At 49.9% G+C, this 22,230-nt stretch overlaps 2 protein-coding genes across 6 annotated transcripts; one reads left to right on the top strand and one right to left on the bottom strand.

Moving 5' to 3' along the window:
• The first annotated feature begins 1,406 nt into the window (after nucleotides 1–1,406).
• CA9 (carbonic anhydrase 9) lies at nucleotides 1,407–7,848 on the top strand. Of its 2 annotated transcripts, XM_077756233.1 has the most exons (11): nucleotides 1,430–2,604; nucleotides 3,403–3,432; nucleotides 3,665–3,835; nucleotides 3,995–4,137; nucleotides 4,215–4,307; nucleotides 5,367–5,433; nucleotides 6,330–6,487; nucleotides 6,690–6,834; nucleotides 6,968–6,994; nucleotides 7,413–7,494; nucleotides 7,641–7,848. In XM_077756233.1, exons 1-11 carry the CDS (start codon nucleotides 2,223–2,225, stop codon nucleotides 7,705–7,707), a joined length of 1,365 nt encoding a protein of 454 aa, XP_077612359.1. In that variant the 5' UTR covers nucleotides 1,430–2,222; the 3' UTR covers nucleotides 7,708–7,848. The 2 variants fall into 2 exon arrangements, with proteins under 2 accessions (XP_077612360.1, XP_077612359.1); XM_077756234.1 differs by lacking the exons at nucleotides 7,413–7,494; nucleotides 7,641–7,848 and adding an exon at nucleotides 7,285–7,406 and having other exon boundaries at nucleotides 1,407–2,604.
• Nucleotides 7,849–8,837: 989 nt separating this feature from the next.
• Nucleotides 8,838–17,223, bottom strand: TPM2 (tropomyosin 2). 4 transcript variants are annotated; one of them, XM_077756227.1, is made up of 9 exons: nucleotides 16,906–17,223; nucleotides 16,353–16,478; nucleotides 12,705–12,838; nucleotides 12,490–12,607; nucleotides 12,325–12,395; nucleotides 12,111–12,186; nucleotides 11,554–11,616; nucleotides 11,077–11,146; nucleotides 8,838–8,990 (listed from the first exon to the last, which is right to left on the bottom strand). In XM_077756227.1, the coding sequence occupies exons 1-9, from the start codon at nucleotides 17,017–17,019 to the stop codon at nucleotides 8,908–8,910; spliced, it is 855 nt and encodes a 284-aa protein (XP_077612353.1). In that variant the 5' UTR covers nucleotides 17,020–17,223; the 3' UTR covers nucleotides 8,838–8,907. The 4 variants fall into 4 exon arrangements, with proteins under 4 accessions (XP_077612353.1, XP_077612356.1, XP_077612354.1 ...); XM_077756230.1 differs by lacking the exon at nucleotides 12,111–12,186 and adding an exon at nucleotides 11,792–11,867; XM_077756228.1 differs by lacking the exon at nucleotides 8,838–8,990 and adding an exon at nucleotides 9,732–10,059.
• Between the last annotated feature and the right edge of the window lie 5,007 nt (nucleotides 17,224–22,230).

Below are 22,230 nucleotides of genomic sequence, written 5' to 3'. Positions count from 1 at the left end.
ATTGCTAGGCTAACCACCTCCTTGGAGGACAGCAGTTGTTCAGCTGTGCAAGTTTTGGTATACAGTATGGACAGTTAATCTGACAATACAGATAATTTGGGGTGCTATAAAAATGCAATGTCATGCTCTTGGAACAGTTGTAACCACAAACACAAGTCATTGACAATCAGCTTCCTGAGGGCAGGGAAGGTATCTTAGTCAATTCGTTTTTTCTCAAGTCCTGGCAAGGTGATCTGCAGAGAAAAAAAATGCTCAATAACTGTGAGTGAATAAAAGACTTAATCAAACACTGAACCCTGCCCTTATGGAACTCAAGGCTATTAGACCAGATAAAATGTCATAAATCACCATAATAGAAGTTGGGTGGTGGGCAAGGTAATTAGCAAGGGCAGGCAAAGAACTGGGGTGGTTCAGAGGCCCCAGAAATCTCTTCCTGTGGTATAGAGTGGAGGAGATGGCCTTGCGCTGAGTCTTGAACCACAGAAGGTATTTAGACAAGAGAGAGAGTAAAACTATTTAATAGGGTAGTGGGTGCACAAGTACTGATTCATGCAGTGGAAGCTGCCTGGGACAGTCAAGTGGGGTCGTTCTGCCTCTGCTGCTCCAGGCATTACCTCTTTAGATAAGAGATCAGTAGAGTCCTCAGGAAGAAGTGAGGTGGCAGAGCACCCTGAAGCTAGGGACTAGTTCTCAACAGGATTAGAAATACTTCAATATATTTCTGTATTCCATACAACCATACTGGTATATATCTACTGAATGGTAGCCCCAGATATGAACTTCCTCAGATAGCCAGACTCGCTTATGGTTTGTTGAAGCCATAGAGACCTTATTAGAATGTGAGCCACAGAAAGGAAAAAAAAAATGTGACCTACAGAACAGTAGAGGCTGTTCTCTAGTTCAGTGCTGATCCCTAGGGCTTAGAATGGTACCTGGAGAATTGGAGGAGGCTCAGTAAATGTTTCTCAAAAGAGTAGGTAGACTGGGAACCCCAAGTGTTGGGGTCCTTTCATTTTTCATCTCCTTGCACCCACTCTCCCCTTCCAATCCATGTTGCACACCAGCCATCAACACAACCTAGTATGAGACTTGGATTCTGTCATTCTCCTGCACAAGATATTTGATGCCTTTCCTTTCCACAAAATACCATTTGCCACATTGTTTTCAGTAATTGATTTTCTACTTCTTCAAAGCCCTGACTGATCACATTTTGCCTACTTCTGTATTACTTTCTGAGGCAGAATTGATCTCTCTCCCCTGAATATTGTGATAGTGTTTGCCCTCACTGAGTAGACAGTGAGCTCCTTAGGACAGGGACTATGTTTTATTCATTTCTGTACCTTTAGTCCATAGCCCATTGCTGGACATAGTAGATGCTAAATAACTATTTGTTAAATATAAGAGTGAATAGTATTCCGTAGTAATGAGAACTAGATGAACAAAGGTGGTCAAAGGTCTGAGAGGGAAATCACTAGTTTAATTTGAATGGAGTATGAGGGAGAGTAGTAGGAGATAAAATGGAAAGGCTTCTTGGGTAAGATTTTGAAGGGCCTTGAAAGTCAACTAGAGGAAGAAGATGGACAGATGGAAGCCAATGAAGGTTTTTGAGCAGAGGTGCAATAGGATAAAAAATAAATTTAGTTTAAACCCATCAGAGTCCCTCTCCTACATATACTCAGTTTTCCATTCATACTCAGACTTGCCGCCCACCTGCCTATCTATCCATGCACCCCCAGGCTTCCCCAGCAGCGTGTCCTACCCCCTTTACCTGCTCCTTGGCTGGGCCAGGGATATATACATGTGCTGCTTCCCCTCTCAGCCAGAAGCTGTGGGGGCCTCAGCTCCCTGTCTTTCCCCATCTCTGCCTGGGGCTGGGAAGCAGGCCAGGGTTAGCTAAGGCTGGCTGGTGAGCAGCTGGGCGGTGCCAGGGAGAGCCTGCGTAGTGCCAGGTGGTGCCTTGGGTTCCAGGCTGAGCCTATGACCCCGATAACCTCCTGCCTGTGCACATACCTGCCCCTCACTCCACCCCCATCCAGGCTTTGGTATCGGGGAAGGGGCACAGGGCCAGGCTGACCCACGGGACTTTGGCTCCATCTCTACAAAAGGGCCCTCTGTGAGTCAGCCTGCTCCCCTCCAGGCTTGCTCCTCCCCCACCCAGCTCCTGTTTCCGATGCACGTACAGCCCGTACACACTGTGTCTGGGACACCCCACAGTCAGCCGCATGGCTCCCCTGTGCCCTAGTCCCTGGCTCCCTCTGTTGATCCTGGCCCCTGCCCGGGGCCCTGCTGTGCAACTGCTGCTGTTACTGCTGCTCCTAGTGCCTGCTCATCCTCAGAGCCTGCCCCGGATGCAGGGGGCACCTGGGATGGGAGGGGATTCATCTGGGGAAGATGATCAACTGGACGGGGAAAACCTACCCAGTGAAGAGGATCTACTTGGAGAGGAGGACCCACCTGGAGAGGGGGACCCACCTGAAGAGGAGGACCCATCTGGAATGAAGACTGAACCAGGAGAAGAGGACTCTCTGAAGTTAGAGGATCTACCTACTGAGGCACCCAGGGATACTCAAGGCTCCCAGAATAATGCCCACAGGCACCACAAAGGTAAGTGGTCATCAGCCCTACAAATCTAGGCTCCAGGAAGTTTTCCTACCCCCACTAAACCCCAACCCAGGCAGGGATTATTCAGGGAAGGAAAGGAACCCGTACTCTGACAGTAGTCTTTTCCATCCTTGGGGAATCTCATGCCACCAAGACCCTTCCCCCTTTTAGAGCTAGAAGGGGATAAATGGGAAGACAAAAAAGCACAGATGGAGATGGGGTGAACAGGAAGAGAGGAGAAAGAAGAAAGGCGATGGTTGGGGAGGAGAAAGAGTTGAGGAATGTGGAAAGAGAGAAGACATAAGTGAAGGGAAATAAGAATTTGAAGGAAGAGAGATGGGGGTGGGGTAGCAGAGGAAAAGCAGGAAGGGCTTGTAGAGATCACTTCATCTGCAGTCTACAGATGAAGAAACTGAGACCTAGGAAGAAGAAATAGCAGGTAGGGGATCCTGCTATTTTGACTCAGAACCCAGGAGCTTTGGGAAGGAAGTTGGAGACAGGCAGAAAGTATACTGATTTGGGCCTGGGAACTGAGCCCACTTTACAGACTGTAAGACAGTGGTTGCAAACTGGTATGTCTGGGGCCAGTAGGATCGTTGGGCTCCATAACATACGGTGTTATGTTTGTGTGCAATCTGTTGTGCTTTATACCTGGCCACTTTAGGCATTTCCCTTACCTGCTATGCCTGTGTAAGGCATCTGAGTTGATGAACCCCTACTAGTGAGGGGGACCATCTCATGCTGGCCACTGGGGAGGGACTGGGCTTAAAAAAGGGTTTTTCATCCTTCTCATTTGTGCAGGGGATGACCACAGTCATTGGCGCTATGGAGGTGAGACACCTACCCCCTGCANGCTATCCCCGAACCTTGGTCTGGGGCGTTCCACCCACTGCATCCACGACTGCGAGTCCCCAACACCGTCGCCCGCTGTCTTGGTCCACATCCCTGATTTCGATTTCCCGCCCCGAGCTTTCTCACTCCACCCCCTCACTTTTTCTACCGTGCTTCCCTAACAGTTCCTGGTCTTGTCACTAGACTTTCGGTCCACACTCTCTCACTCCAGGCGACCCGCCCTGGCCCCAGGTGTCCCCAGCTTGCGCGGGCCGCTTCCAATCGCCGGTAGATATCCACCCCGAGCTCGCAGCATTTTGCCCCGCCCTGCAACCCCTGGAACTCACGGGCTTTGAGCTCCCGCCACTCCCAGAACTGCGCCTGCGCAACAATGGCCACACGGGTGAGGGGGTCTTGCTGCAGAGCCTCCGGGAAGGGGCGGAGGCTATCTGGGGTTGGGACCCGGCCTAGAGAAGAGGGTGGGTCGAGGCTGTGCGAAGGAGTTTGGCTGGCCCTCTCAGGTAGAATGGCTCTCCCGGCTCACCTGCCTCTTCCCTCGTAGTGGAGCTGATTCTGCCGCCGGGGCTGGAAATGGCCCTGGCCCCGGGGCGGGAGTACCGAGCCCTGCAGTTGCATCTGCACTGGGGGGCTGCGGGTCGCCCGGGCTCGGAGCACACGGTTGACGGCCACCGTTTCCCTGCTGAGGTGAGCGCGCAGCGGAGAGGCGAAGGGGGGCGCTGGGCGGGGGATCTTGCCCACTCCTACTCTCTGTTCCTCTCCAGATCCACGTGGTTCACCTCAGCACCGCATTTGACAAAGTCGATGAGGCCTTGGGGCGCCCAGGGGGGCTGGCCGTGCTGGCCGCCTTTCTGCAGGTACCAGCCCTGGACAGCCCTCTTCCCTGTTTCCCCATGCCCCAGAGCTCAGTGTATCTTTACCCCAGACACCCCATCCGAGCACACTCACCGTGGCACCCTGCAGTCCTTATTCACTCATTGATTAGTTCATTCAACATCCACTGTAAGCCAGGCATTGAGCCACACGAAGGAGTCAGAAACTGTTGTTCCTTGTGTCTAAGGAGCCCACAGCCAGTAGGAGAAGCTGACATGATAGACAAAGGACACATAGTAAGAGAGGTGGTCAGGGAAAACTTCAGAGAGGAGGTGAAACTTGAAGCCTTCACTAGTGGGAAAGAAAGGAGATATGCCATGCAGAGCCAACAGTATATGTGGACTAAGAATATGGCCCACTCAGGGAATGGCAGGTGAAACAGACAGGACACCAGAAGAGTGATTTTTTGCTTACTCCTTTAATTTCCACTTTGTGAAATGCAATAAAGCCTAGAGAAACATTTAGTGACCTATTTGGATCTGTAGTGATGAAGGCTACATACACAGTGATTAGAAGAGGCTAGTAAAATAGTGGGATGGTGAAATACCTTCTAGCCTCAGTCACTGCCTAACTGACTCCTTAATGCCACCCTCACAGCACAAAGCTCAGAGAAGCACCTCTGAAATAGCATGTTCTCGCTCCAGAAGTCAAACACATGAATTATTGAGGTGAATGTAGAGGTGACGTGAATACACAGGTTATTACAGCTTTCTGTGGGGAGACCATGGAGTGTAAAGGTAGAGGTGGGATCAGTGAGACAAAAAGGTAGTAGGATCCAGGTCACTTGAGAGCCTTCTCTCCTAGTAAAGTGGTCTCCTTCCTCCTCCTCTAATTTGCTATTAAAAACCAGCCCACCAAGCATATTAGATAGTTTGCAAAGTAAAAGTAAAACGACTGAGCAGTACTATATAACATTTTGTGTTTCCCCAGCATTCTCAGAGCTGAGAAGTGGGGGAGGGCTAAGGGAAGCCTACCTCCCCTTCAGGCCTCCAGCCGTGGCCCTAGACACCTGTAAGAGCTTGCCTTGTACTGTTATTTCCCAGGAGGGCCCAGAAGAAAACAGCGCCTATGAACAGTTGCTGTTACATTTAGAAGAAATCGCTGAGGAAGGTCAGTTTATTAGTCTGGCCACTTCCCTCAATACCCTTGTTCATAAAAGAGTTGCCTTTGGGGAGCCTCAGGTGAGAGGATGAAGATGGGCTCCCGCCCACAGGCAGGAACCGACATATGAGTTGAAGGACTGTGATGTTGACAATAACTATGAAGCTGAGCAGAGGTTAACAGGCAAAAGCATACTGCTGCCCACAGGCTATATGGTAAAACAAAACAAAACAAAACAAAAAACCCCAGCAACCCAAAATCAAACAACAAACAAAATGAGAGCCAACCCCCAAAATGTATTTATAAATAATATATATGTTTATTAATATTTATAAATGTATGTGTTTAAACATATATAGCGTTTGGAATTTCAGAGGTTGAGTCTAGGGAGCTAACATTTTTCTGGGAACTGTCTAGTTCTCCTTCATAATTATCAGATATTTTAAATTTGTACTTTTGTTAGAAATCTTTCCCTTCTCAGCCACTCTGGGTCATTTTAAACCTCACTACTCTCTACTGGACCTTAGATTTTACTAAACTGTGCTTTTTGAGTTTTTGTGTCCGTTTTTTATAGTTTCGAATGTGTAAGTTCTTCAGCCCATTTTCCCTTTTGGTTCATTTTGGGCTTAAACCTGGTGTTCAGCATGTTATCATAGTATGCAAAGTAAGAGTGAAGATTCAGAGGGAGCACTTCAGGAGCACTTCTTTCACTCTGGGAGGCCCCACAGCCCTTGACCTTTTTCTGAGTATGTCTTGTGCTGAGTTACGGGAAGGGACACACTTGGTGAAGTGCTCTCAGGAAGTTGCATCTGTTTGGCTTCTGGGAGATGAAACTGTATCCCTACACCCAAAAGCTTTGGAGGGGAGCAATCTAGGTGGGACTCCAGCACAGGTCCTCTCCGCAGACTCAGAGACTTGGGTCCCAGGACTGGATGTATCTGCACTGCTGCCCTCTGACCTCAGCCGCTACTTCCGCTATGAGGGGTCTCTAACGACACCCCCCTGTGCCCAGGGCGTCATCTGGACTGTGTTCAACCAGACAGTGAGGCTGAGTGCTAAGCAGGTGGGGCTGGGGTATGGTGGTGACATAGGGGATGTGGGGAAAGAGGTGTAAGGATGAGGTCAAGATGCATAGAGATGAAGGGACCTTATGGGGGAAGAGGGGAGAAAGGGGGTAAAGCCCTGAAGTGCTGGTTGTGAATAGGCCTGCGAATCTCTCATTTTCTTGTCATGAGCCCACCCCCACTGTCTACTGACCTCCCTAGCTCCACACCCTCTCTGACTCCCTGTGGGGACCTGATGACTCTCGGCTACAAATGAACTTCCGAGCGACACAGCCTTTGAACGGGCGAATGATCGAGGCCTCCTTCCCCGCTGGAGTGGAGAGCAGCCCCAGGACGGTTGAACCAGGTGCAGCTTGGTGGTGACCCATATTGCCATGTCCCCCCCGACCACAGTTCCCACATCCTTCCATGTCATTTCTCCCCATATCTGTCACTGGTAGTCATAGCCCCTGGTTCTAATGTCTCCTTTTTCTCTTCAGTCCACCTGAATTCCTGCCTTGCTGCTGGTGAGTCTGTGCCCCTTCTCAGGCTCCTGACCCTTGGCACTGTTCAGCCTCAGGGACTAGGACCACCTGTACCCCTTCTCCTTTTCTGCAGAACAGACCTCCAACCCCAATAAGATAGAGGGTCAGATCAAGGGCAGGGGTTCCTCTGTTGTCCCCAGGGCAAAAGTTGTTTAGAAAGAAGCCCCAGAAATCTAGCATCCTCCTTCCCCAACAACCTCTTTTATTTGCTTTTAGGTAAAAAAGGTGCTTATCCTACTCATTCTTATGTATCCACCCCCATCCCCTTGCAGGCCTCTTCTGGATTCTGGGTCACTGAGGGCAGCTGGAGAACCTGGGGGTGCAGGAGAGGGGGATACACTGAAGCAGGCTGAATCCTAGACTCCTTTTCACTCTGAGGCAGCCTCTCCTCTCTCTCCAGGTGACATCCTGGCCTTGGTTTTTGGCCTCCTCTTTGCTGTCACCAGCATCGCCTTCCTTGTGCATATGAGAAGGCAGCAGAGGTATACCTACCCGCTTCCTGGCACCCCTCTTCCTCAGGCACTGCCCCACCTCCCTGGCTGGAGTCCAGAAGTTCCATGTTCTCTGTGGGCAAATGAGTTCATGGGGCGGTGGGAGGGTTTTCTGACTAGGCTTTTGTGTTGTGTAGACTCCGAAGTGGGACCAAAGGGAATGTTAGCTACCACCCAGCAGAGGTCACTGAGACTGTTGCCTAGAGTCCTTGGAACCTGGAGAATGTGCAGAGAAGCCAGCCAGAAGAATCTGAGGGGGAGCTGGAGACGTTGTCCTGTCCTACCCTTTACACCGCTTCCTTTTTAAGGTCCAAATATTTTTTTAAATAAATGTTTCTAATAAAATATATGGAAGGCAGTTTTGTTCTCCAAATCAGGATGGTGATGGTGTACTCATTTCCTAATACTGCCTTTAACAAGTTACCACAAACTTTATGGTAATGCAAATTTATCTTCTCAGAGTTCTGGAGGTCAGAAGTCCAAAATGAATCTTATGGGCTGAAGTCAAGGTGTCAGTAAGGGCAGGTTCCTTCTGGACCCTCTGAGGGGAGGGTTTCCTTTTTCGGGTTCTAGATACCAAACATTCCTTGGCTTGTGGCCCCTTCCTCATTATCACTCCAGCCTCATGCTTCCATCATCACATCTCTTGTAACTGCCTTTGTCCTTCTTATAAGAACCTTTGTGATTACATTGGGTCTATACCCATATGACCTATGATACTCTCTCAGAATCCTTAGCTTAGTCACAGAGTTTCTTTTCCTGTGTAAGGTCATATTTTACAGGATTAGGGTGGGGACATCTTTGGTGGGGGGCATTATCTGCCTACCATAGATGTTATCAGAAGGGGGTGGAAGTGACTGCAATAGAATGGCCGTGTGTGCCCAGCAGTGCCTGTGTCTGGGGGGCAGGGCAGGGTTAGCCTCTAGGCTTAAAATCATAGTGAGGCTTTTGGTCTTTAACCCCGCTCAAATAAATCTGTGTAGCTTTGCAGTTTTGCCTTCAGATTGTGTTGTCTGGCCCAGCCGCCTGTTGGAATGGGGCAGTGCCGGGCCAGCAGCTCCTTTGCCCTGCGGGTAGTAGGCCCAGGGTGTTACCCCAGCCCTGCGGGGCCTCTCTGCTTCACACAGCCTGGTCACGACCCTCCTCAATGAGATTGCTGCCCTCACCCCTTGGCTCCCTTCGGAAAGGAAGTCCTAGTGTGGAGCCTGGACTCAGGCCCTGTTCAGTCAGGGGGCCTTCCAACTCCATTGCTCCCCTCAGCCATCGTCTTAGTCTTTTCCACTTTGGAAAAATGACCACCATCGCCCACTCCAAAGAAGGCTTAAAGGGCCCTGTAACGCCAGTAACATCCATTTTATTGAGCTGGGGCGGCAACTATCGCCCGGCTGGGGGCAGAGCCAGCCCTCACAGGTTGTTGAGTTCCAGCAGGGTCTGGTCGAGAGTCTGGTGAATCTCCACGTTCTCCTCCTTGGCACTGGCCAAGGTCTCTGTGAGGGGAAGCAGCACGTGAGGAAGGGCAGACACACAAGGGGGGATGGGATGAGACAGACAGACTTGGAGGGGGTTGGAGGCATAGGAAGACATAAGCACTTAGGGGTCTGAGGACCCGGTGCCAGGGGCAGATGGATGCACTGACCAAGACAGACGTGGATTCAAGGCTTTGGGGTCATAGGGGTGGGATGGGAGGCCTGAGTCATGAACTAATTTACCCTCATTCTTTAGAACGTTTAAGAGTGTTAGAAACAGAAGGGAAGACAAAGACTGAGCCAGAAAAGGAAGGGCCAGACCGACAGATAGACTTGAGGCAGAAAACAGACCTGCAGGGAAAGCCCCGTGTTGCTGGCACCCAACATTTTCCCAAGCTTTACGGCAGCCAGCCCTTTCACAACGTTCTTGCCCTTCCTCGGTACCTCCCCACCCATTTCCCTTCCAGTCATTCCCTTAAATCCTGGAACTGTAGCTGAATGGTTGGAGGTTAGTGACAGACCTGGGTCTGCAGAGTCTGTCGGAGGCATTAGAGGGCTCATGGTGCCTGGTGGGGTTATGCATGCCCACGTGCAGCAGGTGACAGAGTGACAGACTGAGAGTGCCATGTGGAGGGGGTTCTGGCGTGGGCCACAGTATTTTGTGGGTGAGCTCAGTGGGGGGCACAAGACTGGGGGTGCCTGTGAGAGCTAGGGTTTCTGTAGGGGTGACAGAAGTGCTCTCTGGAGGGCGGGAAGACAGCATGGAGACCAAGTTGAGTTTATTAAGCAGCAGAAAGAGGTAGAGGCTGGAGGATGGGGTGAGTGGTTGGATAGAAGGATGAAGCAAGTGCCAGGGTGGGCGGCAGGGGTGGTGGGGACTCTCTGAGGCTGCGCCCAGAATGGCTGTACGATGCTGACAATTTTGTTCCTCCTGCCTGCCCCCTCCCCACAGAGAGAGTGGAAAGGAGAGGAGAGAAGGGGCTGAGGGGGCCACACTGGCGTGGGGCTTAGAGAGAGGTGATGTCGTTGAGTGCGTTGTCCAGCTCCTCGCTGATGGCCTTGTACTTCATCTTCTGTGCATAGACTTCGTCTGGTGGAAGGGATCCAGGGGAGGGGGACCAGGTGGGAGTATGGGGCAAGGGAATGGAGGGAAAGAGGAAAGGAAGGAGAGAGGGTAATGGAAAGAGAGAACAAGAATCAGAAGAGGTAGACAAAGATGGAGTGAGAGAAATAGGCTGGAGATCAAGCAGGACAGCCAGCAGGGCTCCCTCCTCCCCTCTCTGTACCCGTCTCTTGTTTTTCTCTGTAGCCCAAATTGGTTCTTCCCCTTGGAGCTCCTAACTCCCCCAAGGACATGGGGGTACAGTGCTTTGAATAAGCAGGGGTGCTCAATTCAGGGGGAGGGTGCTGGAGCCAGAAAGGTCTAAGGTCCTAAAGTTGGAGATAAAATTCAGGCTTGCCTGAAAGGCTAGAAGCATGAGAAGTGGGAATTATGAAGGTGAAACAGTTATTACAGAATAAAAAGAAAATACAGCATTCTTGATACTAATGAGAAACAGCCACAGAGTAGCAAATACCCAGATGTTGATGTTCACCAAATCTAGCTTCAAATAGTATTTTCCACTGATGTTGTGAAAACCTAGACATTAAACCAAATCTCTCTGTATTTAATAAAGAAGTCTCTGTGACATAGCTCTATTGTGTTGCTCCTGGAGACCGAATTGTCTAGGTCAGTGCTATTCAAAGTGCGGTCTGAGGACCAGCAGCATTGGTATTATCAGGGAGCTTGTTAGACATACAAATTCTCCAGCCCAAAGTCAGCATTCGCTTTGGAGTAGGACCCAGGAATCTGTGTTTTAAAAATTCCCCGAGGTGTTCTCACGCACACACGTTTGAGGAGCACTGGAGCGGACACACAGCAACCAGGTACGACTCCTCAGATGGCTGGCGGGTCACACCCTGGGAGCTGGTGGGATCCCAGGTAGCCCAACACTAATTTATCCGTGGCAAGTATTATGGGATGGGGAAATAAGGGACAGACCGATAGTCACGGGGAGTGTGGACCTCCTTAAAAAGCTTTTGGGGTACCGGGGAGTATCCCTTTTACCTTCCAGGTCATCAATGGTCTTCTCCAACTTTGCCACGGATCTCTCGGCAAACTCTGCTCGGGTCTCAGCCTGGGAGTTGAGATAAGATGGAGGAATGACAAAAATCAGGCCTTCCCAGATACTTTCACTTAAGTCAACCTCCTCTTCCATTCCTTTTCCTAAAGTCTATGCCATAGGCAGTCTCTGGAGAGGGGATGGTGGGGGGGGGGTTGAGGGGACAGTGGGGAGTGGACGGAATCTTACCTCTTCTATTTTATTATTATTTTTCAGTCAACTTATTTATTTTGAGAGGGAGAGAGAGTATGTGTGTACTTGAGTGAGCAGGAGAGGGGCAGAGAGAGAGGGAGAGTGAAAATCCCAAGCAGGCTCTGCATTGGCAGCACGGAGCCCAAGAGAACTGCGAGATCATGACCGGAGCCAAAATCAAGAGTCAGACGCTCAACTGACTGAGCCAACAGGCGCCCCAAGACTCTCACCTCTTTTAGCTTCTCCTCCAGCAGTTTGATCTCCTCTTCATATTTATCTTCTTTGGTGGAATACTTTTAGGGACATATACACGCTGTTAGTAGATCGCCTCCACAAATCCTTCACTCCACCGAGCCCACAGGCTGCTCCTGATCTTGTCTCCAGGAACACCCAGCTCCTCCCTGCCTGGGCCCGTCACCTCCCTCCCCTGTAGGACCCCTTCCTCACTGCCCCTCTACCCCCCTCTACCTTGTCCGCTTGGGCTTCCAGAGATTTCAAGTTGTTGGTAACAATTTTCAGCTCCTCCTCTAGGTCCCCACATTTACTGCAGGGGGTGTGTGGTGGGGCGAGGGTGTGAGGGCATAGTGTGGGAGACAGTGGAGATGGCACAGTGGGGAAGGGGTGGAGGAGAGAAGAGAAGAGCAAAGTTGTGAGAGTGACAGCAGGCAGAATTTGGAAGCCCCAGGCCTTTCCCGACCCCCAGCAGGTGAGAGAACAGCCTGAGATCAGGGGAAAGGTGAGCTGAGAGAAGGCACCATTGCCCAGAAAGGTCCAGAGAGGTCACTACCTCCTCCTCTGAGGCCATCAGGGACTTGAGGGCCTGGTCCATGGTTCGGAGTTCCTCCTCCAGCTGCCTGGCTCGGCTGGGGGCAGCAGTCAGGGGTCAGAGGACAGGACCTGTCCCTATGGCCCCAAGCCTGGGAAACTGCCTCCCACTGTCCAGAGTGCCCCACAGCCATGGGACCAGGGCGAGTTTCACTTGCCACCCAGGGCACCCTTACCTCTCAGCCACCTCAGCTCTTTCTTCTGAGCGCTCCAGCTCTCCTTCCAGGATCACCAGCTTCCTGGCCACCTGGGGGATGAGGGAGAGAAGGAGCAGAGCCCCGGTGAGTGGCGGGGAGTATCTGGGGTTTGGGAGGGAGAAGGAAGTGGGACAGGGCTGTCACCTCCTCGTATTTGCGGTCTGAATCCTCAGCGATGTGCTTGGCCTCCTTCAGCTGCATCTCCTGTAGCTCCATCTTTTCCTCATCCTTCATGGCTCGGTTTTCAATGACCTTCATTCCTCTGAACGGCAGGGAGAGGGGTGGAAGTGGGGTCAGGACCGGCAGAGACAGGCTCCCAGACCCTCCCCAGCCCACCCCTGGGGAGGCCCCCTGCCCACCTCTCACTCTCATCAGCTGCCTTCTCAGCCTCCTCGAGCTTTTGTAGGGCTGTAGCCAGGCGCTCCTGCGCCCGGTCCAACTCCTCCTCTACCAGCTGAATGCGGCGGTTCAGGGAGGCCACATCTGCCTCAGCCTGTGGGTCAAAGGCCAGAGGTCAGAGGAGGCTTTGTCTGCCTTGAATGAGGATCAGAGAGGATTGAGAGGATAGTAAGGTTCTTGTCAGAAAGAATCTGTTTCCTGGCTTCCAGACTTTCAACTGGTTTTGCCTCCTAGCCAACCATCTTCTGTCTAGACTCTACTCAGGCGCAAAACATGCATTTCTTTTTTTTTTTTTTAATGTTTTATTTATTTCTGAGAGAGAGAGAGAGAGAGAGAGACAGCATGAACAGGGGAGGGTCAGAGAGAGAGGGAGATACAGAATCTGAAACAGGCTCTAGGCTCTGAGCTAGCTGAAAAGCACAGAGCCCAACATGGGGCTTGAACCCACGAATTGTGAGATCATGACCTGAGCCGAAGTTGGATGCTTAGCCGACTGAGCCACCCAGGTGCCCCTAAGACATGCATTTCTTAACAGGCTCCACTCCCCTGCCTAACATGGTGCATAATTAGTCTCCCAATGGTCACCTGCAGGTCTTTCTGTGCCCACTGAAAGCATTCGAAGTTGGGACCAGGTCAGAGAAGCAGGGGTTCCTCCACAGCAAAGCCTGGCCCAGGTAAGGGGGTGGCTGACCAGACCTCACCATTGCTAAAAATAGCCAATCAGAGTCAAGATCCCTGATGTCACTGGCTGCCAGTCAGACTCCCAGTGAGGGGTTCAGGAGGCTAGCCAGGCCTCTATGGGACATCTATGGCTATAAGAAGGGGCTTCTTGCCAAGGGCTGTGTGAGTAACACATACTCAACCCCTGATCTGCAACAGAGGCAAAACCATGGAGGTCTGGGGGATGGTCCATTGAAAATGATACCTTGAGAAAATGAGAGGGAAGAGCAAGAAGGGCCCCCACTAAAGAAGAATGAGAGAAGCAGTATAGTTTGGTGTTAAGCGCATGGGCTCTGAGTCAGACCATTGTGAGCTACAGCTCAGCCAGTTAGCACTCGTATGACCTTGGGCAACTTACTTACTTCCTCTAGGCCTCAGATTCTTCCTTTTTAAGTTTATTTGTTTATAGGGGCAGAGAGAGAAAGGGGGAGAGCATCACAAGCTGATTCTGCACTGTCAGCACAGAGCCTGATGTGGGGCTAAAACTCATGAACCACAAGACCATGACCTGAGCCGAAATCAGGAGTGGGATGCTCAAAGGCCTGAGCCACCCAGGCGCCCCTCCTCCTTTTTAAATTTTAAATCTGAGTTGGTTGACACAAGCAGTTCCTCCTCTGCCGCTGTTCTGACAGAATACCAATTAATCAACAAGACCAGTGGGGGGCTTAGAAAACTAAACAGGCTCGCTAGCTCCCGGCTAGATCCACTGAAATGCAANCAAGGACAAGAGGTTGGAAAGCTTTCTTTTTTTTTTAAGCTTCCAAGTGATTCTGATGATAAGCCAATGTCGGGAAGTAGCAAAATAATATGTAGAAAACACTTGAGCCCATTTCCTGCAGAGTCCAGGCTCCATAAATGTNTGAAATCAGGAGTGGGATGCTCAAAGGCCTGAGCCACCCAGGCGCCCCTCCTCCTTTTTAAATTTTAAATCTGAGTTGGTTGACACAAGCAGTTCCTCCTCTGCCGCTGTTCTGACAGAATACCAATTAATCAACAAGACCAGTGGGGGGCTTAGAAAACTAAACAGGCNAAAGCTTTCTTTTTTTTTTAAGCTTCCAAGTGATTCTGATGATAAGCCAATGTCGGGAAGTAGCAAAATAATATGTAGAAAACACTTGAGCCCATTTCCTGCAGAGTCCAGGCTCCATAAATGTTAGCTTGGTCCTGTCTCTCCGTCAGAGACATATCGTAGAGATCATGAGATCGAAGATCAGAAAAGAGAAAGGGCCAGTGTAGGGGAAGAAGTGAAAGAAGGAAGGGATGAGTAGCAGCCCTGGGGGCAGAGGGGGTAGAAAGCAGGTCCTGGGAGGTACCCGGCACCATATATAGAAAGTAGTAGTTTGTCCTCCAGGTGCTGGAGGCCACCTAGAGTGACAAAGGCCCTCATGGGCAGGGGACCAGATGACTCAGTGTGGAAGGATTCTGGGGACAGCACTGGGGGTTGGGAAGAATGGCTCTGGGGCACATTAGAGGTCTACTCTAAAGAGAGATGAGACTCTATAAAAGGAAAACTCTCTTTGTGACAGTGGGGTGACAAATGACTGAAGAGTCTGGGAAGTTCTGGGGTCCTCATCATAGGACTGATATTTGCCATTTTCTGCTTCTTAAGCTCTTCCCGGTTATGGATGCTGCTCTCTTACCACAGGCCAGGCACTACCAACCCCACTGGATAAATGTGAAGAGAGAAAGGAGAAACTGAGGCACTGTGTAAGTGAAGTGCTGTGTTGAAGGTCATACAATAAGTTTGGACAGTTGGGTCCTGGCACTGCATCCCCAGCTCTGTCCCTGTCCTCCCCTCCTCCCCTCCAGCCCCCACTCAGCTCCTTGGGTTTCCAGTCCTGCCTCCAGCTGCACTGGGCCTTAGTTATTTATAGAGCGTCAGATGCCCAGGGTTGTCTTTGCTAGCAGCTGCAGGTCAGTTCCTTCCCAAGTGCCAGGGCTGGTGGAGAATCAAAACCAAGCCTAGAGGTCAGAGAAACCAACCTTGGGGCAGGGGGGTGCGTGCTGGGGAACATGGATAATGGTCAATATAAACAGTAATGTCAGCTCGGATCTCAGATGTTCAGACATGCTTTTGCTAATCCTCCCATACCTCCAACCATAGGCTCATCTTAATCCTGGGTAGAAGGCAAGTGGGGAAATTGAGGCAGAGAATGGTACAAGTACCATATCCAAAGTCATAGGGCCATTCTCCAATGCCACGTTGGGGCATGGGAATGGCAGAAGGCAGAGAAGTCTAGTTAGCGGGTGGGGGGTGAGCAGAGAAATCTCAGGAGCTGCTAAGGTGGCTGCCTTGGCATTTGTAGCCCTGTCCCTCCACCCTGTGGCCTGGCTGGGTCTCAAGGCTGACAGCTTAATGAGGGTAAATGAGGGGCCATTAGAACCTGAGCTGGGCCCCAGTGCACAGGAGGGCTGCTGGAGCCAGAGGTCAAAGCCAGGGAATTTCTAATGGCCCCCCAGGGGTGTAACTCAAGTCAGGCCCCATCTCTAGATTCCTCTCCCTCCTCCTACCCAACAATACCCACACCCCATATCCCGCACATGGAGTTGCAGTCTCTTCTCTCATTTCCATCTAGAGGATTAATTGAGATAGATGGTAAATTCTTGTCCCCTCCCCCCCCTCCCCGGATGACTCACTGCTTGATCACTGTACATTCTTAGGGCTGGAACCAAATGGAGTTACAAGGCTGTGTCCTCTAGGGGAAGTGGTGGGTGGTTTTGATTTACCCACTGCTTTAGATTATTTGTGCAAGCTTGCCCTATCCTGGTTTCTGAGAGGAAACCATTTCTGTCCTGGTGCTGGGGATGTCTAGGTTACCCCCTTTCATCTCCAGGTCCAAGACCCCTCCCAGTGCACTCCCCCACCCCTACCCTAGGTCCACACTCACGTCGGTGGCCTTCTTCTCAGCCTGCTCCAGTTTCTCCTGGGCGTCCTTCACGGACTCAGAATACTTTTCCACCTCATCCTCTGTCCCCTTCAGCTTCTTCTGGAGGGCTTGCTGCTCCTCCTCCAGCTGAGAGAGAGGAGCTTTGGTTAGTCAGGCCAGGGACCCAGGAAGGAGGCAGGGGTGTGTGTGAGGGAGTACTAGAAGATATTTAGAGGCTATCAGGGAGGAAGCAGGATAGCAGAGGAGGAACAGTGCAGTCGGGATGTTAGAGGGTCCCGGTGGGAGTAGAGAGAAAGCTACCAGCCCAAGGAGCTGGGCCCATCATTGCTGTGCAGGGGCAGGTGTGGAAACTGGGGGATTGCAGCTCCCCAGGTACGGTGGGTGAGAGATTATGTGTGGCTCTGGCTAGGTCCCTGAGGGTACTGTGAAGGTCCACCCCCCACCCCTCAACTGGACACAAGAGCCTGGGACAGCGGGCCTCAGGCTAGGCGGCACAGGGCCTACGCCTCCCTCGTAGGGGAGCAGGAGGCTGCACTGGGTCTAAGGCCCCCACCTGCTTGCAGCGGTCCTCAGCCTGCTTCTTGTCGGCCTCGGCTTGCTCGGCGCGGTCGATGGCATTCTCCTTGTCCAGCTTTAGCATCTGCATCTTCTTCTTGATCGCGTCCATGGCTGCGGTGGGGGGCGGGCCGGTGGGCAGGCAGTGCGGACTGGACGAACTGGGCGCACGGGTGGCCGGCGAGGAGGACCAAGCGGGACTGGGATGTCCCAGCCGCGCGGGCGCCTAAAAGGCGGGGAGGGACCGGGCGGAGCCGGGGGCCGGGACCCTCCCCCACCGCGGCCCAAACCTTGTAGGGGCAGAAGCACACCCCGGTGGGGGNAAAGTAGCGAGGACGGTCGGCTGGAAAAACCCCAGCCCTCTGGAGGGGAGGGGACCCTCGGGCTGGGGGCTCAGCTCTTCCTCTGAGTGACAGCCCGGCCCAGTGGCAGCTGCGACTGGGGCCCCTGGGGCTATTTCGGGGCGTGAGCTCACGGCAGCTGCGCGGGCGCTGGGACCCGCGTGCCCCCCTCAGCTGTAGCAGCCGCTGCCCTTAATTTAGAAGTTTCCTGTAAATCCCCTTTGATTAAATGTCTCTTGGGAGGCGGGGCTCCTCCGTGGTTCGAGTACCTCAGTTTACCCTGAGTCCCAGACTCTGGGCCTGCGTTACCGACGTGATAGTGACAACGGTGAGTCTCACCAGGGACTTGGGGAAACTGAGGCAGGAGGGGAGCCCAGAGTCCCGGTCCGGTGCGGAGCGAGGCCCGGCTTGCTGCTCCCGAGGGCGGGCCTGACCTCTCTTCCCCTTGCTTCCCCGGCCCCAGGAGCCAGGGCCCCTCCTCTACGGTGGCGGAGCGGCTAGGTACTCGGCTCCGCGCCCCGCCCGCCCTGCCCCCCANCCCACGGAGGTCGCTAGAAGTTGCTCCGGGAGCAGCGGGGTCCTGGGGTGTGAGGCGCAGGGCGCAGAGCTGTTTGTTTTCGTTTTTTCCTCCTGGGGTGGGGGGTGGGGGAGGAAGCGGAGAGCTGGTTCGGAGGAGGGGGAAGGGGTGACCAAGCAGAGGAAATTAGGAGGGAGCGGTTCGCCTAGCTCCCCCGGGGCAGAAGGGTGGGAGGCCTGGCTTTGCTGGTGGGGGTGGGAACCGTGGGAACCGTGGGCCCCGGGCCCGGGCCGCGGGGGAGGGGGTGCGGAAATGTATTTAGATTTGCTTAGCTGCCTGCCTGCTACGAGTGCAACAAACCTGACCTTCGAAGTGTTGCTTCCAGCCAGCAGCTCCCTGTTTTCCCCAGACTCCAGGGAAACACCTCCCCTGTCCCAGTAGCCAGTGCTAAACCCCAGGGAGTTACCAGGCGCTCCCCGTTCCTCACTTCCCACATCCACTTACACCTGTGGATTCTACTTCCTGCAAGTGAGATTCCTGCAAGTCTCTGGGGTTGCCTTGGGTAGCTCCTTTTAGTACCTCCTGCCTGTGTCTGTTGGGGTCTCACTCCTGGTTCCCCAGTGGGTATATTCATTCAACTGAACCTCGACATTGTTACCAAAGATCTTTTAAAAAGCTGATGAGAATAAGATCCTAAAATCCCAAACCCCTCCCTACTCCCGCCCTCCTTTGAGGATGAAAATCCACATTTCTTAATATGGTATGGAAGGCCCTTCATTTTGGCCCTTGCCTACCTCTGTGCCTCATCTCCTTTCATTCCCAGCCTCACCCCCAGTTCACAGACTTGTACTTGATGCTGCATTCATACTGAACTATATGCAGGACCTGGAAACAACCATACTTTTTTCTTAAAGCTTCCACCTTTTATGCATTCTGTTCCCTCTAAAATTCTCTTCCGTTGGCTGATTTTTGTGGCCTTAAAAACTCAGTTCAGATGATAGCTTTTCTGGGAAGCCTTCCCTGGCCACTGCCCCTCTCATTCCTTCCACCTAACAGATGTGTGTTCTTGGTGTAGGCTTCTATAATTCCCCTCATAGTTCCGTTGTAATCACTCTCCTACCTACCCGTGTGTCCCCTCTACTGGCTTGTGAGTCCTCTAGAACAGGGACTATCATTCTCAGTTTTGAATCCCCAGTTGCTAGCATAGCATCGCTGAAGAGTTGGCATCTAGTGAACATTTGCTGGGTATATTTTTTATGCACCAGGTTTTGTGTATACAAAACCATTAATGCTGTATGGATCTAAAGGAACTCCTGGTCTAGTGCAGCAGTTCTCAAGCTCTTTTTCTTTAAAACTTGGCCTTAGAACCCTTTACATTCTTTTTTTTTTTTTTAAGTTTATTTATTTATTTTGAGAAAGACAGAATCCTGACACAGGGCTTGATCTCATGAAACACCGAGAGATCATGACCTGAGCCGAAATCAAGAGCCAAACATTTAACCAACTGAGCCACCCAGGTGCGCCGCCAAACCCTTAACGTTTAATATTCTTAAACATTTAGAATGGGGTTTGAGGGGCACCTGGGTGGCTCAGTCAGTTAAGCATCTGACTTCGACTCAGGTCATGATCTCATGGTTGGTGGGTTTGAGCCCCGTGTCAGGCTCTGTGCTGACAGCTAGCTCAGAGCCTGGAGTTTTGTTTCAGATTCGGTGTCTCCCTCTCTCTCTGGCCCTCCCTTGCTCTCTCTCTCTCTCTCTCTCTCTCTCTCAGAAATAAATAAAAAACATTAAAAAGAAAAAGAATGGGGTTTGAAGATCCAAAAAGCTTTTGTTGAAGTGGATTATATCTGTCAATACTTAACATAGTAAAATGGAAACAGAGAAACTTTAAATACTAATTCATTAAAAATAACAACTAAATCCATTATACATTAACCCTGTTAGCATAAATATTTTTTACTGAAGTATAATTAACGCACAATATTATATTAATTTCAGGTGTACAACACATTGCTTCAACAACTCTATACATTACTCAACTCAAAGCTTATCACAATAACTGTAGTCACTGTATGTTATTAAAATATCATTGACTATATTCCCTATGCTCTACTTTTCATCTCCATGACATTTATTTTATAACTGGAAGATTGTATTTGTTAATATTATCCCTTTATCTATTTCATGTATCCCCTTCCACCTTCCCTCTGGCAACCACCAGTTTGTTCTCTCTATTTAAGAGTCTGTTTGTTGTTTGTTTTTTGTTTGTTCATTTGGTTTTTGGATTCTACATATATGTGAAGTCAAATGGTATTTGTCTCCCTCTCACTTATTTCACTTAGTATCATTCCCTGTATCTAGGTCCATCCATGTTGTTGCAAATGGCAAGATCTCATACTTTTTAAAAAATGTTATTAATTTGTTTTGTGAGAGATTGAGAGCACGTGTGTGCACGTGTGCCTTGGGGCGAGGGGCAGAAAGAAGAAAAGAGAGAATCCCAAGTAGGCTCCATGTGTCAGTGCAGAGCCTGATGCGGGGCTTGGTCCCATGATCCCGGGATCATGACCCGAGCCAAAATCTAGAGTCAGATGCTTAACTGACTGAACCACCCATATACCCCAAGGTCTCATTCTTTTTTATGGCTGAGTAATATTCATATATACGTATATATATGTATATATATCACATTTTCTTTCTCCATTCATCTGTTGATGGACACTTAGGTTGCTTCCATATCTTGGCTGTTGTAAATAATGCTCCAATAAACATAGGGGTGCATATATCTTTTTGAAATAGTATCTTCTTCACTTTCTTTGGGTAGTTATCCAGTAGTGGAATTACTGGATCATATAGTTTGTCTATTTTTAATTTTTTCAGGAAACTCCATACTGTTTTCCAGAGTATTTGCACCAATTTACATTCCTACCAATAGTATGTACACAAAGTCCCCTTTTCTCCACATCCTTGCTAACACTTGTGATTTCTTATCATTTTGATAGTAGCCATCCTGACTGATGTGAAGTGATATCTCATTGTGATTTTGATTTGAATTTCCCTAGTGATTAATAATGTTGAGCATCTCTTCATCTGCCTGTTGGCCATATGTATGTCTTTGAAAAAAATAATCTACTTAGGTCCTCTGCCCATTTTTAAATTAGATTGTATATTTTTGGTGTTGAGTTGTTTAATATATATTATATATTCATATATATATTGGATATTAACCTCTTCTCAGATATATCATTTGCAAGTATCCTCTCCCATTCACTAGGTTGCCTTTTGTTTATTTATTTTGAGAGAGAAAGAGAACACACACACACACACACACATACACACACACACACACACACACACACACACACACACAGAGTGTGTGTAGGGGAGGGGCAGAGAGGGAGAAAGAGAATCCCAAGCAGTCTCTGTGCTCAGTGTGGAGCCCTACACAGACTCCATCTCATGACTGTGTGATGTTGACTTGAGCCAAAATCAAGAGTCAGGTGCTCAACTGACTGAGTTACCCACACACCCTGTAGGTTGCCTTTTTCTTTGGTTGATGGTTCCCTATGCTGTGCAAAAGCTTTCTATTTCGTCTTTTTAAAATTTATTTTGTATTTAAAATTTTTTTAAATTTTTGTTTTTTTAGAGAGAGAGCACGAGTGGGGAGAGGGGCAGAGGTAGAGAGAGAGAGAGACTCTTAAGCCTGATGTGGGGCTCAATTGCATGGGTCTGGGATCATGACCTGAGCTGAAATCAAGAGTTGGAGGCTCAACCAACTAAGCCACTTAGGTGCCCCAAAAGCTTTCTATTTGAACATAAAATTTTTTAATTTCTATTTGAACATAAAATTTTTTAATGAAGACTGTTTTCACCTCCCTAAATTAGTAAGAGGATGGCAGTTATTTTATATTTTTTACAAATCTCTTTAATATCTGGTTTAATACAGGACATATGGATTCTCAAAATCCAGTTGTGCTTTCTATCTTTTGTTATATGGTGGTTTATTTGAAGTACTGTATATGAAGAAAATCTAGCCTCACCCAGATATATAGCTGGGAAAGAGAGTAGTGTATTTCTCGCCTTTTGAGGTAATCATGTATAATCTTCTCTGATACTACCTCAAAACTGGACAAATGGTTGTCCCTTAAGGGTTATTTGCAACGTGGAATCTGAAACCACATCAATAATTTTTTTGTACTATGTTACATTACAATCCATTGGTCTGTGTTGCCCTGTGGTTGGATCTTCTATCCAGGGAGGATGATGTAATATCATGCAGTGGTCATTTGGAAAATACGGATTCACTGAGCTATGCAAATGTTCCGCATATTGACACATTTCATTATACATTATAAAAAGAAATCAAATTCCTTAATATGAGGATTGGTTTCAACCGAAGAGTCCAGGTTTTAAGTTAGGGGAAGCTGTATAATTCATGGTAGCTGACCATGATCCAGGATCCACTAGGG

This window comes from Crocuta crocuta, unplaced genomic scaffold (genome assembly GCF_008692635.1).
Source record: "Crocuta crocuta isolate KB4526 unplaced genomic scaffold, BGI_CrCroc_1.0 scaffold431, whole genome shotgun sequence".
Taxonomy (NCBI): Eukaryota; Metazoa; Chordata; class Mammalia; order Carnivora; family Hyaenidae; genus Crocuta; species Crocuta crocuta.
The sequence above is the reverse complement of the archived record's forward strand: the minus strand, read 5'-3'. Positions and strand labels throughout refer to the sequence as shown.